Raw genomic sequence first — 27,203 nt, 5'->3', positions numbered from 1 at the left:
AATCACCCCCAAATTAACGTAAAAACAAAAAATCTCCCATAGCTCATATACTCCCACCATTAGCTTCCCTACAAAAGTGACCCCTTAGTGGCTAATGATGAAAAAATTTGCTTTTAAAATGACCCTTATTTTTATAAATTAGCAGGTGAGGACTCTGGCCTTTGGCCTATCATTCTCAAAAAATTCTTTGTATTACTGCCAATTAGGGAAAAGAAATAAGACTGAAATTTGCCAGCTTCTCACTTCTTGCCTTCTCCCTTTGAGAAATATGGGCCATCAGTTTTTTCCAATTCTGAAGGGCTGGAGGAACTTCCATCTTCTCTTGAAAAGTAGTCCTCCTTTCATATTGTGTTTGCAGACTTTCAGGTGCCAATACTTATTCAAATGAATTCTAGACACAACTTTTTTGTAACTGACTTCTTTTGTAAATCAGCTATCATTAATTAGATACCATTCACTAATTTTTATGCACACATGTCTCATTTCCCTCTACTCTTCCTCTATTCCAGTATTATGTCTCACTGAATGGTACTATTCATTAGCAGCTCAAGTCAGAACCCTAGGAATTAACAGTCACGGTCTTTTGTTTAGCATCCTATATTCACTCTGACACTCAGTTCTGTCAATTTCATTTCTCAAATTCATTCTCGGGCAGCCTGGGTGGCTCAGCGGTTTAGCACCGCCTTCAGCCCAGGGTGTCATCCTAGAGACCTGGGATCGAGTCCCATATCAGGCTCCCTGCATGAAGCCTGCTTCTCCCTCTGCCTGTGTCTCTGCCTCTCTCTCTCTGTATCTCATGAATAAATAAATAAAATCTTTAAAAAATTCATTCTCTTATCTCTAATACTACTAGTACCACTCTCTGGGGTATAAGGCCCTCAGATCTTTTCACCAGGATTGCTACTTGCTCAAATATTTCAGCCTCCCAACTGGGCTACTACCACCACCCTTTACGAACTTTAATTTTTCACAATTTCTATAATATATGTAAATTAGAAGCTCATGGCTGAACAAACTATATTATGAATGCCTTAAGTGATGAAAATAAATGCCCTTTAAATTTTCTTTGAATTAAACAATCTTGAATATAGATACTTACTTTGGGAATGCATCAAAACAGTAGGTCTTCTTGGTATCAGGAAAAGCAACTCGCATTCCCGAGGTCAAAGGAGAATGGAGAATAACAGCAGCACTCTCATACCGAGCAGCGAGATCCACAGATGGTACTGTCCCTATACTTTGGCCATATATAATCACATTTTCAGGGCGAATGCCGTATCTACAAAGTTAAAAAAAAAAAAAAGCAGAGTTGGACTGGTATGAAATATTCAGTCATTTTCTAAGGACTTCTAATAATAGAATGACTCAGAATGAGACAATGTCAACTTTGTATTTTAAATGTTTCTTAGCCATCATTATCATATTTAATGCTGTAACAAAATCTATATTCTGGGCAGCCCCGGTGGCCCAGCGGTTTAGCACCACCTTCAGCCTGGGTTGTGATCTTGGAGACCCTGGATCAAGTCCCACATCAGGCTCCCTGCATGGAGCCTGCTTCTCCCTCTGCCTGTGTCTCTTGCCTCTCTCTCTCTGTTTCTGTCATGAATAAAAAAAAAAAAAAAAAAAAAAAGAAAAAGAAAGAAAAAAAAAGGGCTTTAAAAAAGAAAAAAAGCAATGGCTTTCAACGTTTAAAAAACAAAACAAAAAAACAAAATCTATATTCTTAGCTTATTTCATCAGCTTCATCTTTTGGTGAGGTCTTTTAAAATTTCAAACTTAAATGAATTCATTAAATCATTTATGCAATTTGACACGACACACTATTAACTAAATCCTGAACATATTACATCACTAATATTTTAATGGATTGATGTTTAATAGACATTAAATGTAACATTTAATATAACAAAAGTTACATTATTTTCCATTCAATGTAACAAAAGTTCTTTGTCTAGATATCAAAAGTGGCTATTTTATTTTTTGAATTTGGTCATACTGATGAAAATTGCTAGATATAGTTACTGTATGGGATAAAAAATATATATATCTATATATATTAGGGGAAAGCATATGACTATTTTTCTTGAAATTTGCCTTTACTTATTAATAGAAATGAAATGATTGGAAAGATAAAAATATGAGTGAGAATTTCAAATGCTTTATGATTCAGTTAATTATGAATAGACTTCATGCTAAAAACTCCAGAGTATTGTTTTACTCCCTTTAAAAATGCTGCAGATTTAAATGTGTCAACTCATTGCCTCAAATATATCACATATATTCTATGTTCCAAGCACTGTTACTTGTCCATGGTATAACTGTCCCAACTTTAATACTGCAAATAGAAATGAGGTGCTGGGCAGCCCTGGTGGCACAGCGGTTTAGTGTCGCCTGCAGCCCGGGGTGTGATCCTGGAGACCCAGGATGGAGTCCCAAGTCAGGCTTCCTGCAAGGAGCCTGCTTCTCCCTCTGCCTGTGTCTCTGCCTCTCTCTCTGAATAAATAAATAAATAAATAAATAAATAAATAAATAAATAAATAAATAAATAAATAAATAAATAAAAAAGAGAAAAGAAATGAGGTGCTACAGGAGTTAATGAATATGGGGTTAAGGGTTAGAGTGAGATCAAATATGCTTGGCCTCTTTACAAGTCTGACAGCAGTCACTTCTGGATGCTAAGGGCCATTTGCACAACAGCCTCTAGTCTTCTGAAAAGCTAATGGAGCTTTCCAAGTATCTAAGAATGAAAAAAATTGCAAGACTAACCCCATGTGCTTCCTCTGGCCCTTTCCAGGGGCCCAGGGCTCTTTGACTATTCATGTAATGACATACTTCCCCATCATTTCTTCCAATCAGTTATACATAAGCATTTGGATATATCCCAGAGGTTGGGTTCCATCTACTCTAGACTGACTCTAATTGTAAATAAACTTAGAAAAGCTTTTTTCTTTACAAAGACATGACTGTTAATTCTTCATAGGAGTAAAGAAGTTATGCAAATGAACTTCTGCAGCATCAGCATTAACTCTTGAGGCTGTACGATTGCTATTAGCTGAATGCAGCATGGTCGGTGGCAGTATGGGTTTTATTTTTATTTTTAATTTTATTTATTTTTTATTTATTTATGATAGAGAGAGAGAGAGAGAGAGAGAGAGAGAGGGGCAGAGACACAGGCAAAGGGTGAAGCAGGCTCCATGCCGAGAGCCCGACGCGGGACTCGCTCCTGGGACTCCAGGATCATGCCCTGGGCCAAAGGCAGGTGCTAAACAGCTGAGCCACCCAGGCATCCCCATTAACTTAGGCCTTTAAAGACCATCTAATCTAGTTTAGCTGCTTGCTGAGCAAATGTTCAAAGCCAGAGTAAGTGGCAGACCTATAATTAGAACCCAGGTACCCTGACTCCTTGTCGAGTGACTTTTTCTTTTTCTTTAATTAAAGATTTTATTTATTTATTCACGAGAGAGAGAGAGAGAGAGAGAGAGAGAGAGGGGCAGACACACAGGCAGAGGGAACAGCAGGCTCTTCCCAGGGAACCAATGTGGGACTCCATCCTGGATCCCAGGATCATGCCCTGAGCTGAAGGCACTTGACGCTGAGCCGTCCAAGTATACCTCCAATGACTTTTTCATTACGGTACACAGATAATGAGCTCAAAAACTGTTGTACTATTTAGAAATTCATCTAGTCTGCCCTTGTTCCTCATTTACCAAGTATGTATGGTCATCAAGTATGTTTAAAAAGATGAATTAAATCAAGACTAGTAATTATTTTATATTTTCCTTCAAACTGGTATCAGACAAGATGAAAAACAGGAAAAAGTTAACCATGTACATGAGTGTTTTTTTTGTTTTGGTTACATAAACCCAGAACATTGAATTGGATACTAGTATGTTTTGGCTGAATAAAGTTATCATTTCATGTTACTGGGAAGCATTAATAATGAAGGCTATCTGCTATAACTTAGCATCCTTAAAAACTGTACCAATCCAGTCAAGTTATACTTTAAAAGAGTTGTATCTCAATAAATCTTCTTTCAAAGTATTTATCATATTTTCTTGACAGGTATTATATACTACATTCAATTGGCCAAGTCTGGAAAGTAGGAACTCATTTATTTTTGTTTATAGATTGAAGGGACTGACATCATTATACATAAAGCAGCGTTTGACTTTGGTCATTTAAGGCAGTTTTTAAGTTAAAGAATTTAAGTTAAGAATTTTTACCATTTCCCTGTCCCCCACAACTCGTTATCTACTTCTTATACTACTTACCATCTTTTCTTACTCATCATGTATGTTTTCATATCATTTCAAGTGATTTAAGAATCCCCTTTATATGAAACTGCTATAAAAAGATAGTTTCATTATATATCTTAGAGGAATAAATGCTTCTAAAGGTATTTTCTAAAAAAAGATTATGCCTATTAACAAAAATAAGGAGGTTCTAACTGAAACCACTAATATTTAAACATTAAATTAGGAATGAAAAAAAGGAATGATAAATTTTCTTTTTGAGTGCTTCAACTTTAGTCTAAAATACTTTGGAAGTGAGGCAGCTTATCAGCTGGATAATAAAGAATAACTTGAACTAAGACATTTTTTATTGTATATGAACCATCTGATGAAAACCCTGAAGTCTATAGAATTGCAATATTTTTCAATATTGGGGACTAGGAAAGATGAAAGCAATTTCTAGTTTACAAAAATGTATTGTTAAAGAATATGGTAATTGCTTAAATGATTTATTGTAAAATTACTTTTACTTTTTTTTTTTTTTTTGAGATTGTCTCTCCAAATTTTAGTAGTCCAGAATGAACAGTAAAAATCCCACTTCTTTAGAATGAATACTTTAAAAATAGTTCCAGCGCAGCAGCCTGGGTGGCTCAGTGGTTTAGCGCTGCCTTCAGCCCAGGGCCTGATCCTGGAGACCTGAGATCGAGTCCCACGTCAGGCTCCCTTCATGGAGCCTGCTTTTCTCCCTCTGCCTGTGTCTCTGTCTTTCTCTCTCTATCTCTCTCTCTATGTATCTCATGAATAAATAAATAAACCTTAAAAAAATAGTTCCAATAAAACATCTTTAAGTCACATTTCTAAGAGATTATTATATAAAATAATGCAAACTTTGGATTATGATTTTATCAAAAACAATCCAGCCTCTTATACTCTTAAATGATAAAGTAAATCATTAACTAAGTAGCTGTTTTCTCTCATTCCCTTGAAATGTTGCAACATTGAATAACATTTTATTATCACACTCCACAAGTCTGTGAAACCAAACATTTGTCATTGAATTTTAAAGAAAAATCACACACATGTAACAGACACAAACGAGATCTATCTTAAAATTTTATGCTATTTTAAAAACATTAAGAATTACAATCTAAGAGTTTAACTGTCCATAGGGTATGTACTGGCAAATACAACCTCTTAGTACTTCAAAACATGTGTTAAAAAAACTTTTATTCTTTTTTACATATAAGGCAATTTTAATTTTAGTTAATCATGATAATAAATGTGGAAAACAGTTCCCAATCATGATTTACCTTGTCCTAAGAGCAAGCCAAGCAGCTTCAATATCTGCATAGAGGTTCTTCTCTGTTGGTTTCCCAGAACTTGCGCCATATCCAGAATAATCATATGAGAATATATTACAATTAATCCGTGATCCCAGTCCTATGTAAAAGCTGCTCATTTGACCAAGATCAACAGCATTTCCATGTGAGAAGAGTAAAGTGTATTTAGCATTGGGTGAGCAACGCACAAACATGCAGGCAATTCTGTTGCCTTTACTGGTTCTAGTCATGAAACATTCAATAGCATCTTTTTCTCTAGAAGAATACTGCCAGTCTGCTCGTTCCGACAAATGTAAAGTCCAGCGGCTTCCACTTTCATCACACATCAGAGTATAAGTAGGATCAGGTGGCAAAAATGCTAATTTTGAAGCAATTTTTCCAGGGCAAGGTGGACAGCAGAAGAGACAACACAGCTCACTAAATGAAAGATTATTCATCTTCTGAAAAAGAGAAGGAGATAGCAAATGTTTTAATTATTGAGTATGGATTCTGCATTTTTATATAATAGAAGGTTAAAACAAAGACACTGGTAAATTCTACTGGTGTTCAGTGTCTACTGCTATTTCCAGTATCCTTAGCCCAGATTTTTGGCATCTTTCTAGAAATAATTTAAATCCTGTGGTGAGGCAAATATTCACCAGGAGATAATCAACTATTACAGGATTTTTCAAATAGTAGTGATTATATATTAGAATATTTAACCAAAATATGAAAACTAATATGAAGAATTGAGGTCATATTTCTTATTTCTCCAGAGATAACAACATAAGAGGTATGAAGTGTTTTTTAGAGTAGTGTATAATTTCTGGGTTAAGTCAGTGAAAATTCTCAGATTTTCATAGAGAAGCTAGATATTTTATTTACCTGATATAGTAAATACATAGCAGTACCATATACATTGTTCATTTCCATAAATGAAGTGCTTACTATCAGTCAGGCATTGTGCTAGGTATTATTCTGTATTACCACACTTGATCCTCAAAACAACCCTGTACGTTGATGTGAGAAAGGAAACTTGCACAATGTGAGGCAGCAAGAGAGCCAGGATTTGACACCTGGCTCAACCACTGTCCTACACTGCTGAGCTACCCGGCCTCAAGGGCTCAGAAAGCTATTTGATTCAGAAGCCTATCATTTTAGCCATAGGGCCAGTGGCTCAAATAACCTATAAAACATTAAAATATAGGTCTATATGTAACTATTGCCCAAATTAAAAAGGCTACAATATAAAGTCTATTATGAAAAAAAAGATAAAATCTGCTAAAATTTCCTATATGATCAAATGGGAAGGATTATAAAGTTTGAAGTCTGAGACAGCTGGGGTGGAATCCCAACTCTACCACTGACCAGCTCTTTGCCCTTGGGCAAATTATTTACTTTTCAACCCTCATGGTCTTCCTAAGTAGATGAGGCCAATGCCTGGTTGTAAAGAACAGATACAATGACATAGCTGGTGCATAGACTACAGCAATGGCAATACAGTTGGCACACTTAAGGATGGCTTACTCTGTCTTTTTCATTAATATTTTTAACGTACCTAGTTGATACTAAGTCAGGAACAAAAATAGAGTAGTACTTGTTTGCCTTACATCATTTTTTATCTTGTCCTTTCTCAAATTCCTGTCTCTTTTTAGCAGTAGGTGACAACTGCTTAGTTCTAGAAAGAAGGATTCAAAACAAACACCTTCTAGAGATTTGGTAACACCTAGTTTTCTACAAAAATATCTGAACATAAGGATGGGGAAAAAACATACATTATACCATCAGACAAAATGTAATTATACATGTGAAAAAATTACCTCAGGAGACTAAAGAAGTGAGGATATTTGGAAAGAAAGAAATGTCCTTTTCATTCACTAGAGAATCAAAATCTTGTTCAAAAGACATGTACTAATTTTCCAGTGTAAACCAATTAGGTAGAAAGAAGCAGAAACAGCATATAGATAAACAAAGATAGAGGTGATATATAAGGCTTTAAATGACTAAGAGAAAAAAAAAAGACTAAGAAAAGCAGGAAAGTGTCTCTTGGATATTAGGAGTCACCTTTACTTGCTATTCTACCTTTATTCCTTTTCAACCTTCAAAACAAATATAGCCTAAATAAGTTAATGTCACAGTCTACTTCGAAAGAGTGATAAAACAGCAACGACCAGGTGTCATCTTTAGTGGTAACTCTAATTGATTCCCTGAAATACTGTACTGAGAAGGATTCTAAGGGCATACCTAAGGCTTGGCAGGCAGAGAATATGTAATAAATCAGTGATGTCTACTACAGGATTTGGCTACAAATTCATTTTCCTGGTCATGAGGATATAGGACCAGGTGAAGAAGATGGCAGGAAAGAAAGTTTAAAGGGTCAGTTCGAGAGAAGGAGATGACCTAGAAAAAAAAAAAAAAAAGAGGAGGAAGAATGTACAATGTTATCAGTGTTATCTGCTTAATAATTTGTCTATGGTTATTTCTGCTTCCAATTACCTTAGTAGCCACAACAGCTGATCCTTAATAGTCTATTAAAAGCTTGGTTAATAATAAGTAAGCTGTACACAGCTATGTTCCTGTAATTTATCTCCTGAATATGAAGGCTTTTGTATATAACAATAAAAGTGATTTTATTTTTATTTATTTTTAAAAAGATTTTTATTTTATTTATTCATGAGAGACACAGAGACACACAGGCAGAGGGAGAAGCAGGTTCCATGTAGGGAGTCTGATGTGGGACTCGATCCCAGGTCTCCAGGATCAGGCCCTGGGCTGAAGGCGGCAGCGCTAAACCATTGAGCCACCCAGGCTGCCCAAAAATAAAGTAATTTTACAATAAATCTGGCTGGGGCAGCCCTGGTGGCACAGCGGTTTAGCACCGCCTGCTGCCCAGGGTGTGATCCTGGAGACCCTGGGTCGAGTCCCACGTCAGGCTCTCTGTATGATGCCTGCTTCTCCCTCTGCCTGTGTCTCTGTCTCTGTCTCTCTCTCTCTGTCTCTATGAATAAATAGAATCTTAAAAAAAAAAAGTAAAATAAATCTGGCTGACTGAACATATATAATACTGCAGAGTTGCTTCTGAGAATGAACACTAAATGAGAGAAGCAGGAGAAAAGGTGCAGTGCCAGAATCTAGTCTAATGAAAGGACAACCAGATCTTCTTCATGGTGGTGAAAGAAATTATTTCCACCTCCATGCCCTAAGCCAGGCAAGTGGTGTCCATTTAATAATAAAAACTTGCAAATTACCACTTTGTTAATAAGAAGCCTGGTATAAGGCAGCAACACAGACTTGATTTAAAATAGGGGCACCAAGCTGGTTCAGTTAGTGAAGCATACAAACTCTTGATCTCAGGGTTGTAAGGTTCAAGCCTCACATTGTTTAGAAATGATTACTTAAAAACAATCTTAAAAAAAAAAGTTATAATGAACTGGTTTTTTTTTTTTTAAAAAAAAAAGAATACTTGAAGAGGTAGTAGAAAAGTGTCATAAAGAAAAATCCAACTGGAATCCCTAATATAAAGAAATCAATATCCAAAGCAAAAAATTAACTTGATGCATTGGGTACAAGAATTGATAACTGAAAAAAAAAAAAAAAAAAAAAAAGAATTGATAACTGAAGAGTGTATTAGTGAGCTGAAAGATCAGATTGAGGAATTCCCAAATAGGGATTTTTTTTGGACAAAGGGATGATGATACAGAAAATATAAAAGAAAATTTAAGGAAGATAAAAGTAGAAATACTACTATCAATAGTAAGAAGGTCCTAGAAGGGGAAGAAAGGGAAAAATAAAGGTAAGAATCTAAGAATGTATCAGAATTAAAGAAAAAAATCCATCCTCAGACTAACAAACAGATATTTAAGAAAATTCTCACAGCTAGACAAATTATAGTTAAGATTGACAGAAACAAAATATGAAAGTTTCTAGAAAGAATGACTGCCTACAAAGGAAAGAATCAGATGAACATCTGATTTTTCAAAACCAACACTAGAAACCAGAAGATAATGGAGAGAGAGTTTTAAAGTGAGAAAGAAACCCTCCCCCCCACAACTTTGAGCCTATAATTTACAGAGCTAAAATAACATTTTAATATAAGGATAGAATGGATAGAATAAATTTAGCTGCAGGCATACTAAAACTCAGAAGGCTTACCAAACCCAGAGACCGTCTTTGAGAAATTCCAGCAAGGACAAAAATAAACCCAAGAAAGTTCTATGAAGTATTTCAGGTATGATAAAGAATAGTTCATATAATGTTTTATTTTGTTTTTAAGCAAGCAACGGAGGATTAAAAAAAAAAAAGCAGGAAAGTATATCCCTAAACAATCCAGAATCAAAACTTTGGAGAATATGAATATAAAGAGAATTGAAGAAGAGTTAGGGATTTAAGTGAAAAATGTGCTGAGGCACTGGTCACTTGTTCAGAATGGTATTAATATTGATAAGCTTAAGACATGGAAAAAAATATAACCATGACTTAATAAATCAGATGTAACCACTATAAAATTAGGGGTTGTAGGATACACCTGAAGTAGTTATAGTTATCATTACAAATGTCCAGCTTTGACTATTAGGCAGTGTGTTAAACTCAAGAAGTGTAAACACAAAGAAATAATTAAGGGCAGATATCAACAAGATAGAGAACAAGAAAACAATGGATATCAACAGACCCAAAAGCTGACTCTTAGAAAAGCCTTCTACTATTAACAGCAGTTAGCATTAACTGAGCACTTGTGAAGTATCAGGCAGTATTCTCAACAGTTTCCATATATTAACTCTTTTAATCCTTTCAACAACCTTTTGACATAGGGACTATCAATTCACCCATTTTCCATCTGAGGAAACAGAGGCACAGAGAAGTTATACAACGCACCAAAGGTCACATAGCTGGTAAGTGACAGAGCCGATTATGTGTGGCAGGATGAGTTTTGGGTCCTGAACTCATAAATACTGTTTTGTGGAAAGAGTACCTACACAAGACTGAAGAACAGAAAGAGATAAGCAAAAACCCAAAGTACTACCATGAAAAGGACAGACATACATAGTTTTTACAACTAAAAAAGTTTTAAATAAAAAGCCCCGATAAACTAAGTAAGTTTGACATGAATTAAATTCTTGAGTAGCATTAAAGAACAAAAAACCCGGGCATCCCCGGTGACACAGCGGTTTAGTGCTGCCTGCAGCCCAGGGTGTGATCCTGGAGACCCGGGATCGAGTCCCACGTCGGGCTCCCTGCATGGGGCCTGCTTCTCCCTCTACCTGTGTCTCTGCCTCTCTCTCTCTGTGTGTGTCTCTCATGAATGAATAAATAAAATCTTAAAAAAAAAAAGAACAAAAAACCCCAATCCAGGCAGAAAATGGACAGGGGTGCCTGGGTGGCTCAGTCTGTTAAGCGTCTGATCTTCAGCTCAGGTCATGATCCCAGGGTCCTGGCTCTCTGCTTAGTGGGAAGCCTGCTTCTCCTTCTCCCTCTGCTTGCCACTCCCCCTGCTTGCTCTGTCAAATAAATAAAATCTTTAAAAATATATATATTGGAAAAAAAATGAACAAAAGATCTGAAATTTCTCCAAAGGGATACAAATCGCTAACAAGTATATGAAAAGACACTCAACATCTTTAGTCATTAAGGAAACAAATGAAAACCACAATGATACCACTTCATACCTGCTAGGATGGTGGAAACAGAAAAGACAGGTAAGATCAAAGTTGACAAGGACATGAAGAAATTGGAACTTTTATACACTGTTGATGGGAGTAAAATGGAACAACTAATTTGGAAAACAGTTTGGCAGTTCCTTAAAGAGTTTAAGCACAGAGTGTTAACATTTGATCAAGCAATTCACTCCCAGGTACATAACAAAGAAAAATGAAAACCTACGTTCACACAAAAACTTGAACTCTTTCTGGTGGCATAATTCATTATAGCCAGAAGGCAGAAACCATCCAAATGTCCATCAACTGATGGATGGACAAACAAAATGTGATATATTCATATAATGAAACATCATTCAGTCATTAAAAAGGAACAAAGTATTGATGCATGGCATAAAGTAGATGAATCTTAAAAAAAACTTATACCATGTGAAAGTCAATCACAAAAAAAATCATCTATTGTATGATTCCATTTTTTTTTTTAAGATTTTATTTATCCATTCATGAGACACACAGAGAGAGAGAGAGAGAGAGAGGGAGGGAGGGAGGCACAGAGACACAGGCAGAGGGAGTAGCAGGCTCCATGCAAGGAGCCTGACAGGCAGGCGACTCCATCCCGGGTCTCCAGGATCATGCCTTGGGCCGAAGGCAGCACTAAACCGCTGAGCACCCATACAGGGCTGCCCTGTATGATTCCAATTATATGATATGTTTAGAATAGGAAAATTAATAGAGATGAGTCTAGGACTATGAAGTTGTGAAGGCGGGGCGGGGAGTAATGGCTGAAGAGTACGGGGTTTCTTTTGGGGGTAATGAAAATGCTCCAAAAATTTTTGAGTGATGGTTGCAGAACTTTATCTGCACATTTTAAGTAAGGAGATTGTATAGTATGTGAATTACATCCTCCCCCCGCCTTTTTAAATGTAGGCTCTATGTCCAGCATGGAGGGCCCAATGTGGGGCTTGAATTTAAGTAAATTTTCATTTACTGAGAACAGAAGTCAGGCACTTTAACTGCTTCAGCCACCCAGGTGACCTGAGGATTACATCTTTTTTTTTTTTAATGATTTTATTTATTGATTCATGAGAGAAAAAGAGAGAGAGAGAGAGAGAGAGAGAGAGGCAGAGACACAGGCAGAGGGAGAAGCAGGCTTCTTGCAGGGAGCCTGACGTGGGACTTGATCCCCAGATGGGATCACACCCTGAGCCAAAGCCAGGCGCACAACCGCTGAGCCACCCAGATGTCCCAAGAATTACATCTTAATAAAGCTGTTTGCTGTGGGTGCCTGGATGATTCAGTTGGTAGAACATGCAACTCTTGACCTCAGAGTAGTAAGCTCAAGTCCCATGTTGGGTGTAGAGATTACTTAAAAATAAAATCCTTAAAAAAAAAAAAAAAAAGCTTTTTACCATACTCACCTTCCCATACACACCAAATCTATGGAAATTTAAGGTAATTCTGCAAAGAAAGAGCTGAAGTATGCATGTATTTGCAGGGTATCTGCAATTAAGATAGAGACTATTACATACTAAGAGAGACTATGCAAAGCCAAAGTAATAGACTTGTGCTGACACAGAAACAAACAGACCTAATTGTAACAGAATACAAAGCTTATAAACAGGCCTATATATAAATGAGTCTCCTATAACATAGCTGGTTTTCTCAAAGCAGTAAAAAAGGATGAATTCTTTCGCAGATTTTGCTGGAAAAATTTACATATTTACATAGGCAAAAGTAGTTAGAGCTCTTCCTCTCTGTATATATGGAGAACACAAACTCCAGATGGATTAACAGATCTAAAAGGCAAAATTACTTAACAAAAGTCTGTAAAAGATAAAATACCGGCAGGTTTAACTTCATTCAAATAAACATTTCAGTAAAAAATGCTTTGGGAGTAATGATTTTTTCATCTAAAATTATCAGTTAATACCTTAACTATGAGGAACTTCTACAAAAGCAAGAAAAAAGGTAACCCAGGAGAACAAATGGGCAAAAGATATTAGTAGGCAATTTACAGGATGAAGAGGCTATCAAGTAAATTAAGAAAGGCCACTCTTACCAACTTTCAGAGAAATGCAAGAAATACTATTTTTAAACTACAAGAAAAATAAAAATTAGAAAGCTGAGTAATATAAAGTACTGGTAAGAATAGGGGAAAATAGGAACCTTTTTGTGAACTGCTTGATAAGCCATTCTGTTTACCTATGACCCAGAATTCCACTCATGGGTAAGTACTCCAAAGAAATACTTGCAGAGATCCTTAAGGCAATACATACAAGGGTGCTTGATCACTGCAGCATTATTTGTACCAGGGTATAGAAAGCAACATAGATTCCATCACCAGGTAATGACTTAAAGTAAATGTTTTGGATGCAGATAATGGAATATTAGGCAGAGTTAGAAGTAGTGACTATGATTGGCTGGAGCTTAAAAATACAGTACTGGGTAAAAACGAATAAGCTGAAATCTACACTACCATTAATGTAAAATTACAACCACACATAAATATATATTTAAAGATGAGTATCTCAGTCAACAAAACTAAAAGGCAACCTACAGAATGGGAGAAGATATTTGCAAATGACATATCAGATAAAGGGCTAGTTTCCAAAATCTATAAAGAACTTATTAAACTCAACACCAAAGAAACAAACAATCCAATCATGAAATGGGCAAAAGACATGAAGAGAAATCTCACAGAGGAAGACATGGACATGGCCAACATGCACATGAGAAAATGCTCTGCATCACTTGCCATCAGGGAAATACAAATCAAAACCACAATGAGATACCACCTCACACCAGTGAGAATGGGGAAAATTAACAAGGCAAGAAACAACAAATGTTGGAGAGGATGCGGAGAAAAGGGAACCCTCTTACACTGTTGGTGGGAATGTGAACTGGTGCAGCCACTCTGGAAAACTGTGTGGAGGTTCCTCAAAGAGTTAAAAATAGACCTGCCCTACGACCCAGCAATTGCACTGTTGGGGATTTACCCCAAAGATTCAGATGCAATGAAACGTCGGGACACCTGCACCCCGATGTTTCTAGCAGCAATGGCCACAATAGCCAAACTGTGGAAGGAGCCTCGGTGTCCATCGAAAGATGAATGGATAAAGAAGATGTGGTTTATGTATACAATGGAATATTACTCAGCAATTAGAAACGACAAATACCCACCATTTGCTTCAGCGTGGATGGAACTGGAGGGTATTATGCTGAGTGAAATTAAGTCAATCGGAGAAGGACAAACCGTGTATGTTCTCATTCATTTGGGGAATATGAATAATAGTGAAAGGGAATATAAAGGAAGGGAAAAGAAATGTTGGGAAATATCAGGAAGGGAGACAGAACATAAAGACTCCTAACTCGGGGAAACGAACTAGGGGTGGTGGAAGGGGAGGAGGGCGGGTGTTGGAGGGGAATGGGTGAAGGGCACTGAGGTGGACACTTGACGGGATGAGCACTGGGTGTTTTTCTGTATGTTGGTAAATTGAACACCAATAAAAATTAATTTAAAAAAAATAAATAAAGATGAGTATCTGAGTAGATGCTTATGGAGGGGAACCTGTAAAGAGATTGAAAAGTAAAAAAAAAAAAAAAGAAAAAAAGTAAATGAAACACAAGTAGGGCTTATGTTCATAGACTGATGATGACAGTGTACCACGAAGTATAGAGTTCCACAAGGCAAAAATCACATTTTGCTGGGATGCCTGGTGGCTTGCTCAATTAAGTGCCTGACTGCTGGTTTTGATCTCAGGATAGTGTGAAATCAAGAGAAACTGAGTTGGGCAGAGACAGAACCCACCTCTGGCTCCATGCTCAGTGGGGTGTGGGCTTGAGATTCCCTCTGTCCTTTTCCCCCTGTCCCTCCCCTGTTTCATTTTCTCTGTCTCCCTCCCTCCCTCCCCTCTCTAAAATAAATAAATCTTCAAAAAAAAATCATATCTGGTTGTTTACCACTGGGCCTATAGTGTCAAGCAGAACACCCGACACATAATAGGGTTTTAAATATTTTCTGGGTGAATGACTTAGTAAATTAATAAGATTAACTCAATTCTCTACACCTGAGAGATTCCCACAAAAGAAAAAAGTTTACTAAATCCTATTTTTAAAAGAAAGCAGATATGTTTTGTGATAATTACTTACTTAGGTTTTTGTATGTGAGCAAAGTAGAAGCAGTATAATAAAAACCTATGAACCTAGTTTGGGGTGAGGGGTGCAGGTGGGAAAAGCAGAGCTAGTTACCCAGAAGCATTCAGTGTCATGAAGCACAGAAAAGGACAGTCTTCTAGGGAGGAAGAAATCTTGCCCCTCTCAAAATCAATTCACAAATAAAAGGTCAACTGAATGTTAAACAGATGGCCTATTGTGAAAATTAAGGTTTTCCTTTTGGCAGGAGACTCTTAAAGTTACTTCACTTATAGCAGGAGCAATTTCCTAAAATTGTATGAATTAATAATTTAAGAACCTGATAATCTCCTGATAACTTTTCCCTGCTCAATGACAAAGGAAAAATGATGAATATCTGAGTCCCTTCTCAGCAAAACAGGAAAACTAAGGTTAAAAAAAGGTCTCTAGGGCAGCCCTGGTGGCTCAGTGGTTTAGCGAGCGCTGCGTTCAGCCCAAGGTGTGATCCTGGAGACCTGGGATTGAGTCCCATGTCAGGCTCCCTGCATGGAGCCTGCTTCTCCCTCTGCCTGTGTCTCTGCCCCCACTCCCCTGTATCTCTCATGAAGAAATAAAATAAAAATCTCAAATAAATAAATAAACAAATAAATAACCTGCTATATTGCCTTCCTCTCTTTTGACAGAGATTATTGAAATGACTCTTGTCAATACCTGATGTAATAACAGTTTAGTGAAAAAAAAAAATCCCCTTTTATGTCCTTTCTAATAGTCACTTAAATTTTGATATACTAGACTTCAGGTTAAGAACGACATTCTAAAGTCAAAAATGAATTGCTTTAAATTTGGCTTCATTCATGGATAAATCTGGGAAAGTACTATTAGCCATCCAGTTTTATAGAAGTAAGGATTTATCATGTCACTTAGAAAATCTCCAAATGATTCCAGTTAGTTAAGGCACATCTACTTAGCAATCAGATTTCTGGAAGTCTCAATGACTCAGGATAACAATACCTCCAAGAGATTTTTTTTTTTTAGTAAACAAATCTCTAAGCATTCAAAAATGAAAAAGAATTGAACATGAGAGTTTGCATAAAATGTAAAAGACTGATTCGCCACCATTTAAAAAAACAAACTCACTTTTTAACATGGGGGTTGATCCCATGTCTGAGATCATGACCTGAGCCAAAATCAAGAGTCAGGTGCTTAACTGACTAAACTATCCAGGCACCCCTAAACAAACTTACTTTTGATTTTTATCTTTGGTTATAAAAATTAAAGCCTGATTTTTAAAAAATAAACTTATAGAAGAAACAAAAAATTAGATTTACAGCAGAGCTTAACACCAAAGAGACAAAGTAGATTTTTAATTATTAACAGCAGTAAGAAGGAAAGATCAGAATGGACCAAAGTCACAAGTGAAGGCAAAGAAATTCCATTGTGAAAAAGCAGGGGGAAAAATCTGACATTAGGTCAATTCTGTTCAATGGGGCCATGAATGCAACATATCCCAAAGACCGACCTAAAGGAAATCACTGTAATAGTACTATGCAAAGATGGTCAATTATATAATAGCTCAGTAGCCCTAGGGGTGTTATCAATACCAAAATAAGGAAAATTAAACTTACTTCAATATCCTTTATGGGTACCAAATATATAATGCATACAAAGAAGAATACTCATTCACCTTTAAAGGAGTTTTTGGCAGCATGTTCCTTTTTCAGTCAAGACAGAATCCAAAATACTTAAAACTATCAAAATAAGTGCAATTTAGAAACTAGGTGTTTAGTATATATTCTAAAACACATTTTTCTGGGATGTCTGGGTGGCTCAGCAGTTGAGTGTCTGCCTTTGGTTCAGGGCCTGATCCCGATTCCCAGGATCGAGTCCCACATTGGGTTTCTTGCAAAGAGCCTGCTTCTCCTCCCTCTACCTGTGTCTCTGCCTCTCTTTGTCTCTCATGAATAAATAAATAAAATCTTTATTAAATACACCTGTGTGGCTCTGTTAGTTGGGCATCTGCCTTTGGCTCCGTTGTGATCCCTGGTCCTGGGATGGGGCCCCACGTGGTCTCCCTGCTCAGCAGGGAGCCTGCTTTTCTTTCTGCCTCTCCCCCTGCTCATGCCTGCTCTAACAAATAAGTAAAATCTTAAAAAAGAAAATAAATAAATACAAGTAAGATTCTAGAAATACTTAGTAATTGTGCCAATGAGTCACCTGAAAACACCCTAAGAAACGTGGTTTTATTGGTATATTGAATAGATGCCTTAATAACTGAGTTTAGAAAAGTTTAAGAGTTTCCCAAGTAGGAAAGACTTACCAGGCACTGTCAAAATAAGATTCCTTTCCACCAAGGATGAGAAGAGTTGGGGTTAGACATACAAAAATAGTTGAGGTAAAGAGGACAAGCATCTACCAGTTATCAGAAGTCTTAATCCTAGCATTTGGTTATGAACCTAATTTTTTAGTTAAAAAATCAGCAGTAAGAATCAGAAGTGAGGAAGTTGGAAAGCCTATAGGCTATGCTAAACTAATTTCTACCAGAAGTCCTAACACAGGTCAATGTAACTGCTTCTATATTCATGTTTTCCCTCAGTTTCTTAATACTACATTATTACAGAAGCCATTAGCTACAAGTAGCTACTTAAATTTAAGTTAGTTAAAATTAAATATTCAGTTCCCCAGCCACACTAGCCACATATGACTAGTGTCTACCAAACTGTATAGTGTAGAATGAACATTCCCATCATTGCAGAATGCCCTACTGGGCAGTCCGGAACTAGAATCTTTCAAACCGAGGCAATCCAGAACAAGAGTTTTCATTCTTCCTATCCATGTCAGCTTGAAATGTTAGAGCTCTTTCCTTCCTGGTACATACAAGACAAGGTTTATAGATCTTCCTATTGAACACGGTAAATGACACAGAACTAAGTGAGATTACCTACAAAATACTTCTTTATAAGAATGCATTTTGACAAAAACATTGCAACATCTAACCCAATCAATTTTTTTTTTTTTAAAGAGTGCAAGTGTGGGAAAGGGGGAAGAGAAGCTTAAGGAGGCTCCACACCCAGCATGGAGCCTGATGTGAGGCTTAATCTTACAACTCCGAGATCATAAGCAGAAATCAAGGTTTGGACACTTACCAACTGAGCTACCCAGAAACCTCTTTTTATTTAAATTGTACTTATTTAACATACAGTGTAAAACTAGTTTCAGGTGTACATTATAGTGATTTAACACTTCCATATAACACCCGGTGCTCCTCACAAAAAGCATGTTCCTAAATTCCCATTACCTATTTCACCCATCCCTAATACCTACCCACCCCTGGTAATCATCAGTTTGTTCTCTGTAGTTAAGAGTCTGCTTCTCCGGCAGCCCTGGTGGCTCAGTGGTTTAGCTTTCAGCCCAGGGAGGGATCCTAGAGACCAAGGATTGGGTCCCGTGTCAGGCTCCCTGTATGGAGCCTGCTTCTCTCTCTGCCTCTCTAAAAAAGTCTTTCATGAATAATTTAAAAAGAGTCTGTTTCTTGGTTTGCTCCTCTTTTTTCCCTTTGCATGTTTGTTTTCCTTCTTAATTTCCACGAATGAAATCATATGGTATTTGTCCTTCTCTGACTTATTTCACTAAGCATTATTCTAACTCCACTTACATTATTGTAAATGGCAAGACTTTCATTCTTTTTCATGGCTGAGTAAAATTCCATGGTGTGTGTGTGTGTGTGTGTGTGTGTGTGTGTATGTGTATACACACACACACACACACACACACATACCCCATATCTTTATTTATCATTTAGGGATACTTGGGCAGTTTCCTTAATTTGGCTACTGTAGATAAGGCTGCACATATCTCTTTGAACTCATATTTTTGTATTCTTTGCATTTAACCCAATTCTAATGTAAAAGCTATTTTATTAAAAAGGAACAAAGCAGGGGCAACTGGGTGGCTGAGTTGGTTAATCATCTGCCTTAGGCTTGGGTCATGATCCTGGGGTCCTGGGATTGAGCCCTGAATTGGGCTTTCTGCTCAGCAGGGAGTCTGCTTCTCCCTCTCCTCACTAATAAATACTCTAATAAATAAAATATTTTTTAAAAATGAGGAAAGCAAACCAATTAGGACAACTATACATTTTAACGCATGCCTTTGATGTGTCAAAGTGATTCACACTCTTGAAAGGTTCTTCATATGCTGCAGCTGCAAGCAAACCATAAGAAACTATAAAAACATTTGTGACTATTAGTTAAGTAATTTCTGAATGTAGCCCATACAGTATTCTGAACACCTACAATCCTGATGATCCACTTAAGCAAACAAGCAAATCAAGCCTTCCTAATGATTAAGTAGGACAGGCTGTTGATTTTTACATATGTCAGTATTAGATATTAGAGTCCTATAAAGCTTTTCGTAACTGGGAAGGGATTATAGCTTAGCTTTCAAAATCAAACCTGTCCATGTTGCTGAGCATAAACTAAAATATGAACAGGCACACATTTTCCTCCCTTAATTATAATTTTTTGGCTCCCCTCCTGACTTTCCAAAACATGCTTATCCTTAAAGTTCACAGAAACGCTAACCATAGTACATTGGGAGAGACATTTCACAAATATGCATTATTCTCTCCTCTATTTATAAGAAGTTTAAGATATTTTCCTAGGAAACTGCTTAGATGAACATCTACTCAATGTATTCCACAACATATAATACCCATCTATAGCACAATATTATCTAAATGAAGTAGTCACAAATTCAGCAAGTTTAAGGATTATTGCTGATTATAATGATGAACACAATCTTTTTCAAAAACAGGACTGCTGGGCAGCCCTGGTGGCTTAGCGGTTTGGTGCCGCCTGCAGCCCAGGGTGTGATCCTGAAGTCCCCGGATCAAGTCCCACATCGGGCTCCCTGCATGGAGCCTGCTTCTCCCTCTGCCTGTGTCTCTGCCTCTCTTTCTCTGTGTCTCTCATGAATAAATGAATAAAATCTTAAAAACAAAAAGAAAAACAGGACTGCTATTACTGATATCTCAATTTAAATTTCTAAGAGTTAAAAAAAATTTCAAACCACATAGGAGGTTAAAAAAAAAAACAAAACAACGAAAGTCTCACTGTCAGGCTAAAATAAGGACTAATTAAAACTCAATCAAAGAATTCAGTTTCCTAGATAATCTCCCCAACTAAGAAGACCAGAGTTTTACATGATAAGACCATTTTCGAAGGAATAAGACTAAACTGAAGGAAAGATCCAAAGATCTGGGAGGTTCCATGGTGGAAATGGAGTGTAACTGTAGTGAGGGAGAGCTATCCCCTCTTCTATAAGTGCATGTCAACATGTACAAAATAGTGAAATAACAGTTATCCAAAGATACAGAGCTAAACATCAAAAGAATCCTTCAGGGGTGCCCGAGAGGCTGTCAGTTAAGCTACTGACTCTTGATTTTGGCTTAGGTTATGACCCCAAAGTCCTGGGATCGAGCCCTACATAGGGCGCTGTGCTCAGCCCGGGGTCTTGCTTGGGATTCTCTTGCCCTCTCCAGATGCCCCTGCCCCCCTGCTTGTACATGTGTATTCGTTCTCTCAAATAAGTAAAACCATTGGAAAAAAGAATCCTTCAAAATAGGTGAATGCCACTGGGAAGAGATCTATCATCAAAGAGATAGAATGGGGGCCTGGAGTGGCCAATTTTCATAACTTTATTGAATTACTTGGTTTCTTAACCATGTGTTCATATGAATTCAATAAAAATAAAACAAGAAATCTCCTCCCTAATTTCATCTCAAACTCAAACCACTTCAAATCTAGAAATTATAACCCTGGGTCATTTGTTTTTAGTTCTGGTGTTTACTACTGTACTCATATTTATCCTTTATCATAATGTATCATTATAAAAGATTCAGAGATTTCACCCTATTTTCTCCCTCCTCTACTCATTCTGATTTGTTATTTTTAGTTTTTATTGGTTATTTTAATAATTTTATTATACTTCAGTCTTCATTTCTTGTCCCATCAATGTGAAGAAGTTTCCACTGGCTCTCCAGTAATCATCTACCTAAATTTTGTATCATCTGCAGTTTGTTTTACAACTATTAAATTTTCCTGTGTTTTCTCTTTAGGTTGATTTTTAAAAACTGAATAACAAAAGGTATTTACACTATTGACTGCCATCCAATCAATGGGATGAAATCCAAAGAATGTATAGTGATTTTATGTCACTTAATTTCAACTGAGGGTGTGTTTATACTTTCGTAATTTGTTCAAAAATAAGGCATATTTCAGTTTGCTTCATATTTGAACTTTCTGAAGTAACTAATTTTTCTAGAGGTTCTTTCAATTTTTAGAAAATTAAATTTTTTATATTTAAAATTATTAAATTATATTTTATAAATCATATTTAACACATTCTAACTTATTCTTAAAATATGTGCAAGAGAATCCATGTTGTTTTTGAAGATATTCTTATACTCCAGTGACTTCTGTTTTAATCTGAAACAATTATGTTCTAGGCCAGTTCGCAGCACAGTTGTCTCCCTCCCAGGATTTCATTTTTCATCACATACTTCTGTTGATTTTTAATCTCACGTTTTAACCTTTTAAAGGTGGGATTCTTTGGTTTTGCTGGAATATATTTCCAAGCACTTTGCCCTGCCTCCTTCTCAAGGACCTATGAAGCAAACCACATTTTTATGCATACTTTCAAAAACTTACTGGCCCACATCTTCTAGCATCCCATTGTGATGTCTAATACCTATCTGTTTTTTTTTAAGTGATTCTCATCTGTCTTCCCACAAAAATTTTGAGATTTTCCTTTATCTTTAGCTCTGATGTTATTTTTTTTTCTATTTGTATTTAACAGTTCCTTTTTTAAAAAAAATTATTTATGATAGTCACACAGAGATAGAGAGAGAGGCAGAGACATAGGCAGAGGGAGAAGCAGGCTCCATGCACTGGGAGCCTGACGTGGGATTCGATCCCGGGTCTCCAGGATCGCGCCCTGGGCCAAAGGCAGGCGCTAAACCGCTGCGCCACCCAGGGATCCCTTAACAGTTCCTTTTGATCAAAAGCCCCAGGACTTTATTTATTCAGCTCAGAGAATTTTTCTTCATTCTTCTTCTTCTTCTTTTTTTTTTAAATTTCCTCTCTTTTTTTAAAAAGATTTTATTTATTTATTCATGAGACACACACACACACACACACACACACACACACACACACACACACACACACACACACACACAGAGGCAGGGACACGGGCAAAGGGAAAAGCAGGCCCCATGCAGGAAGCTCGAAGTGGGACTTGATCCTGGGATCCCAGGATCATGCCCTGGGCCAAAGGCAGGCGCTAAACCGCTGAGCCACCCAGGGATCCCTGCCTTCTCTTTTCCACCAGGAATTCCTATTTAGGAATCCTAAGATTATCCATTATACCTATAAACTTCTCTCCTTTTTACCATCTCTTTCTTTCAGCTCTACATTCTAGGAAATTTCTTTATCTTACAGATCATTACTTTGGTGTTCTAGAGCGTAGGCTCACTTTTATTTTTATTTTTAAAAGATCTTAAATTTATTTTAGAGAAAGAGTGCATGCAAGATGGTAGTAGGGGCAGGGGGGCAGGGAGAGATGAGGGAGAAAGAATCTGAAGTAGACTCCACACTAGGAATGGGATGGACATGAGGCACTTGATTCTGTAACTGCAAGATCATGACCTGAGCCAAATCAAGTCAGCTGCTTAACCGACTAAGCCACCCAGGCGCCCCCAGAATCACTTTTAATGTTGGGACGCTGTTTTAGTTTTATGGTAACAATAATCTCTCTTAAAATACTAATGACAGATTTTTGCTGTTTTGTTCATCTGTGTTTCTCAGATAATGTTTATCCCTGTTTGTTCACCTTGGATTTTCATGGTGGGATGGCTTCTTCATTGACTTCATATTTACTAGTAAAATAGAGTTCTTCTGAGAATAGACTACTATATGTGAGAATCAGACTCAAGTCTCAAATATCTCTTTCACAAACACACACACTCACCCACACCCCACCACATACCTCTGCCTATAACACAAACAACTATTTTCTGTTTATTATGTTCAATGGGCCCAGAAGATACTTTACAAATACTCAAAAACATTTACAGCTTTAACTATTTGATCAAGTAAATGCAATTAGGACTTCTAACAAGTAAATTCTTCCACTGAGTACAGGGCAGGCCAGAAACCACTAACCTAAGAATTAAAGTGACCTTTCAGTTCTAGTTTTACTACCAAAAAGTTGGTGACTTTAGGAAAGTCAATCTCTTTAAACATAATGTTCCTTTCCCATAAAATGAGAAGTTTGACTTTGATATTAAGTTTTCTTCTAGTTCTGCAACTTTATACTAAGATGCTTTTCAATTCTCATACACTTCTGATTCACTCAATATTCCATAGCATGTAAATGAATAAAGAAAATAATAATTGGAAAAACTTGATATTCTCAAGGCTTCCCACCATCACCACTAAAATAAAGCACCTCAACAAGCACATTAATTTATTTTAGGCAAGTTCTAGTTAATAAGTTGTAATTTGGAGTGGGCTATAAAGTGGAGGAGAGGGCAGCCCTGGTGGCTTAATGGTTTGGTGCCGCCTTCAGCCCAGGGCGTGATACTGGAGACCCGGGGTTGAGTCCCACATTGGGCTCCCTGCATGGAGCCTACTTCTCCCTCTGCCTGTGACTCTGCCCCCCCACCGTCTCTCATGAATAAATAAATAAATAATTTAAAATAATAATCATAAATAAAAAAAAAAAAAAAAAAAGGGATCCCTGGGTGGCGCAGCGGTTTGGCGCCTGCCTTTGGCCCAGGGCGCGATCCTGGAGACCCGGGATCGAATCCCACATCAGGCTCCCGGTGCATGGAGCCTGCTTCTCCCTCCGCCTGTGTCTCTGCCTCTCTCTCTCTCTCTCTGTGACTATCATAAATAAAAATAAAAAAAATAAAATAAAATAAAATAAAATAAAATAATAATAATAAGGGCAGCCCCAGTGGCGCAGGGGTTTAGCACCTCCTTCAGCCCAGGGCATGATCCTGGAGACCCAGGATCAAGTCCCACATCGGGCTCCCTGCATGGAGCCTGCTTCTCCCCTCTGCCTGTGTCTCTTTCTCTGTCTCTCTCTCTCTCCCTCTCCGTGTGTGTCTCACATTAAAAATAAAATCTAAAAAAATAAAATAAAATAATAATAATAAAGTGGAGGAGAGTGAATGTGTTTATGAGAGAGGGAAAGAGGGAGAGAGAGATAGATTCCTGTTTCTCACAGCTCTACTTCCCAAAATGAGGGACTTCTTATCTCCTGGCCACTGTCAGGAAACAATGCTTCATTTAAAATATTGTAGTAAAATACACATTTAAAGCATTTTTAAATGTATATTTCTGTGACATTAAGTACATTTACACTGTTGTGCAAACATCACCACCAGTCTTCTCCAGATCTTTCATCTTTCCCATCTGGAACTCTATACCCATTAATCAATGACTCCTTGTTCCTTCCTTTGCTTAGTTTCTGGCAACCACTATTCTACTTTTGTTTCTATGAATCTGACTACTCTAGGTATCTAAGTGGAATTATATACTATTTGTGCTTTGGAGACTGGATTGTTCCACTTAATATATTCAAGTTTATCATGTTGTAGCACGTATTAGAATTTTCTTTTCTTTAAAGGCTGAACAATATTCAAGGGCTCCAAAATGGCTCAGATTCCAAGTTGGTTTATGAACCACTAATACCAATTCCATCTCCATTTCCATGCTAACACATACTCCAAGAAGAGTGCCAAGCTTTCACAGAAACAAATCATTCAACTCCACATTTAAGGCTTTTAAATGTTTTTGCCTTTTTAAAAATGCTTTATTGAGGTATAATTGACCATAAGCTGCACATATTTAAAAGTACACAGTTTGATATTTTTCTAATTGAAGTATAGTTGACTGTAGGTATTTTTAAAAAGAGTTAAAACACAGGGAAAGAATAGCAAGAGACAATGGAGATCATAAAAAAAATCTTTAGGTAAAAAATATAACAGTAAATCCAATTATTGACTATAAGAAAAACAGAACTAATTTTTCTTTAGCATAAGAACACACCCCAACTAAATTATATGAAGTTAACATAAAATACTAGACAAGAAATATGAAAGCAGATGATGAAAGGCCATTCTTAATCATGTATGTAAATGAAAAACCCTATGCAAACTATAAGCAAAGGGAGTCTAGCAATGCATAAAGAAATATTACATTACCACAAAATTAGGGTTATTCCATGAATGCCACGTTGGTTTTGTAAAATTTATCTCATTAAAGGTCTTAGAAAACTAGAATAAGAAGGAAGGAAACTTCCCTAATCACTGAATGATATCCATAAAAATTCTGTAGGAAAATCTATACTTAAAAAAAACAAAACAAAACACTGGCTCAGTGGTTGAGTGTCTGCCTTCCACTCAGGGAGTGATCCTAGGGCCCTGGGATCAGTCCCACATCAGGCTCCCTGTGGGGAGCCTGCTTCTTCCTCTGCCTATGTCTCTGCTTCTCTCTGTGTGTCTCTCACAAATAAATAAAATCTAAATATACTGTCAGTGTTTCACCATTAAGACCATGAGCTTACATGGTTATTTTATGGACAGTGTGCTGGAATGCTGTACTAGTAAGTCAGTACACAAAAACATTGCATTTCTATACATCAACAGGACTAGAAAATAGGATTTTTAAAAAGATGTAAACAGGGATACCTTGCTAAGGAATGCAGATAGTCAAAAGATTTCGGTTCTTTCCAAACTGATTTCTAGATTCAGTGCTACTCATTGACATCCCATGGGAGTATCACTTAAACTCATTAATGTATCAAAGTTAATCCAAATGACAAATCCCCAAGGGTTGTTAGTATAGGTGTTACTGCAAACTGATGCCACCTTTGAGAAGTTTGGTGGTCCATCTCAGGCATGCTTCTAGAAATAGAAATTTGCTAATACTGAAGCATATATCCAAAGACTTCCTAGACTCTACATATTTAAAGCCCATTGAAATACATCACCTCTATGTAATAAGTAACATTTACCTTACCTTTAATAAAAAAGTGACCTCATCTTCAGAAGAGAGCAGCAAAGCTGTGAACATATACGTGCCAATTCAGATCCCCCACCCCCCTTTTTTGCCTTCTGGTGGCTAAAACCACTCTCTCTTCTTTCCTCCGATACATACTCTCATATTCTGAACTATCTAACCTTTATTTTATCCATTCTTAGATTTAAAAAATTTTTTGGTTTTTGTATATGAAATGGGAAGATCTTTCATCTGTATTTTTCTTCTTCCACTGGACTCATGATACTCTCCACATCCACATTATAGCAAAACACTTCATTCTCACACTTTTTTTAGAGACAGAGAGAGAGCACACAAGTGTGCATGGGGGAGATAGAGAATCTCAACCAGGCTCCATGCTGGGTGTAGAGTCCAACGTGAGTCTCAATCCCACAACCTGAGATCATTTAACTCCAAATTTAAGAGCATGAACTCTGGACACAAACTGCTTAATATGAATCTTGACTTTACTATATTTGTGATCTTGAATGTTAAGTATCTGCAATGAAAGATGTGTGATAAGGCTCAAAGCAATAAGGGGAGACACCCTTGGGGTTAGTAAATAATTGGTGATTTACAAAGTGGTTCAGTTGATTAATTATATAATAAAGAAGAAACATTTTTAAGCCCCAAAAGTCCAGCTTCTTGAAACAGTATTTCCTGGGTCCTTCATATACATTTCCATACTTTTAGAAGATACCTTTTAGTAATACATAGAGTGGAAATTGAACTTTTTAGTGATGATTCACCAAATACTACAGATATAAA

At 36.9% G+C, this 27,203-nt stretch overlaps 1 protein-coding gene across 1 annotated transcript in view; it reads right to left on the bottom strand.

Moving 5' to 3' along the window:
• ABHD17B (abhydrolase domain containing 17B, depalmitoylase) overlaps positions 1 to 27,203 on the bottom strand; it is a 51,953-nt gene that overhangs the window by 3,031 nt on the left and 21,719 nt on the right. The window contains exons 2-3 of the mRNA XM_041744680.1: positions 5,543 to 6,012; positions 1,100 to 1,279 (exon numbers count right to left, since the gene is read on the bottom strand). Of these exons, the coding sequence (XP_041600614.1) occupies positions 1,100 to 1,279; positions 5,543 to 6,009 (647 nt within the window). The 5' untranslated portion in view covers positions 6,010 to 6,012. The remainder of the gene's footprint in view (positions 1 to 1,099; positions 1,280 to 5,542; positions 6,013 to 27,203) is intronic.

Source organism: Vulpes lagopus, chromosome 2 (assembly GCF_018345385.1).
Source record: "Vulpes lagopus strain Blue_001 chromosome 2, ASM1834538v1, whole genome shotgun sequence".
Classification (NCBI taxonomy): domain Eukaryota; kingdom Metazoa; phylum Chordata; class Mammalia; order Carnivora; family Canidae; genus Vulpes; species Vulpes lagopus.
The sequence above is the reverse complement of the archived record's forward strand: the minus strand, read 5'-3'. Positions and strand labels throughout refer to the sequence as shown.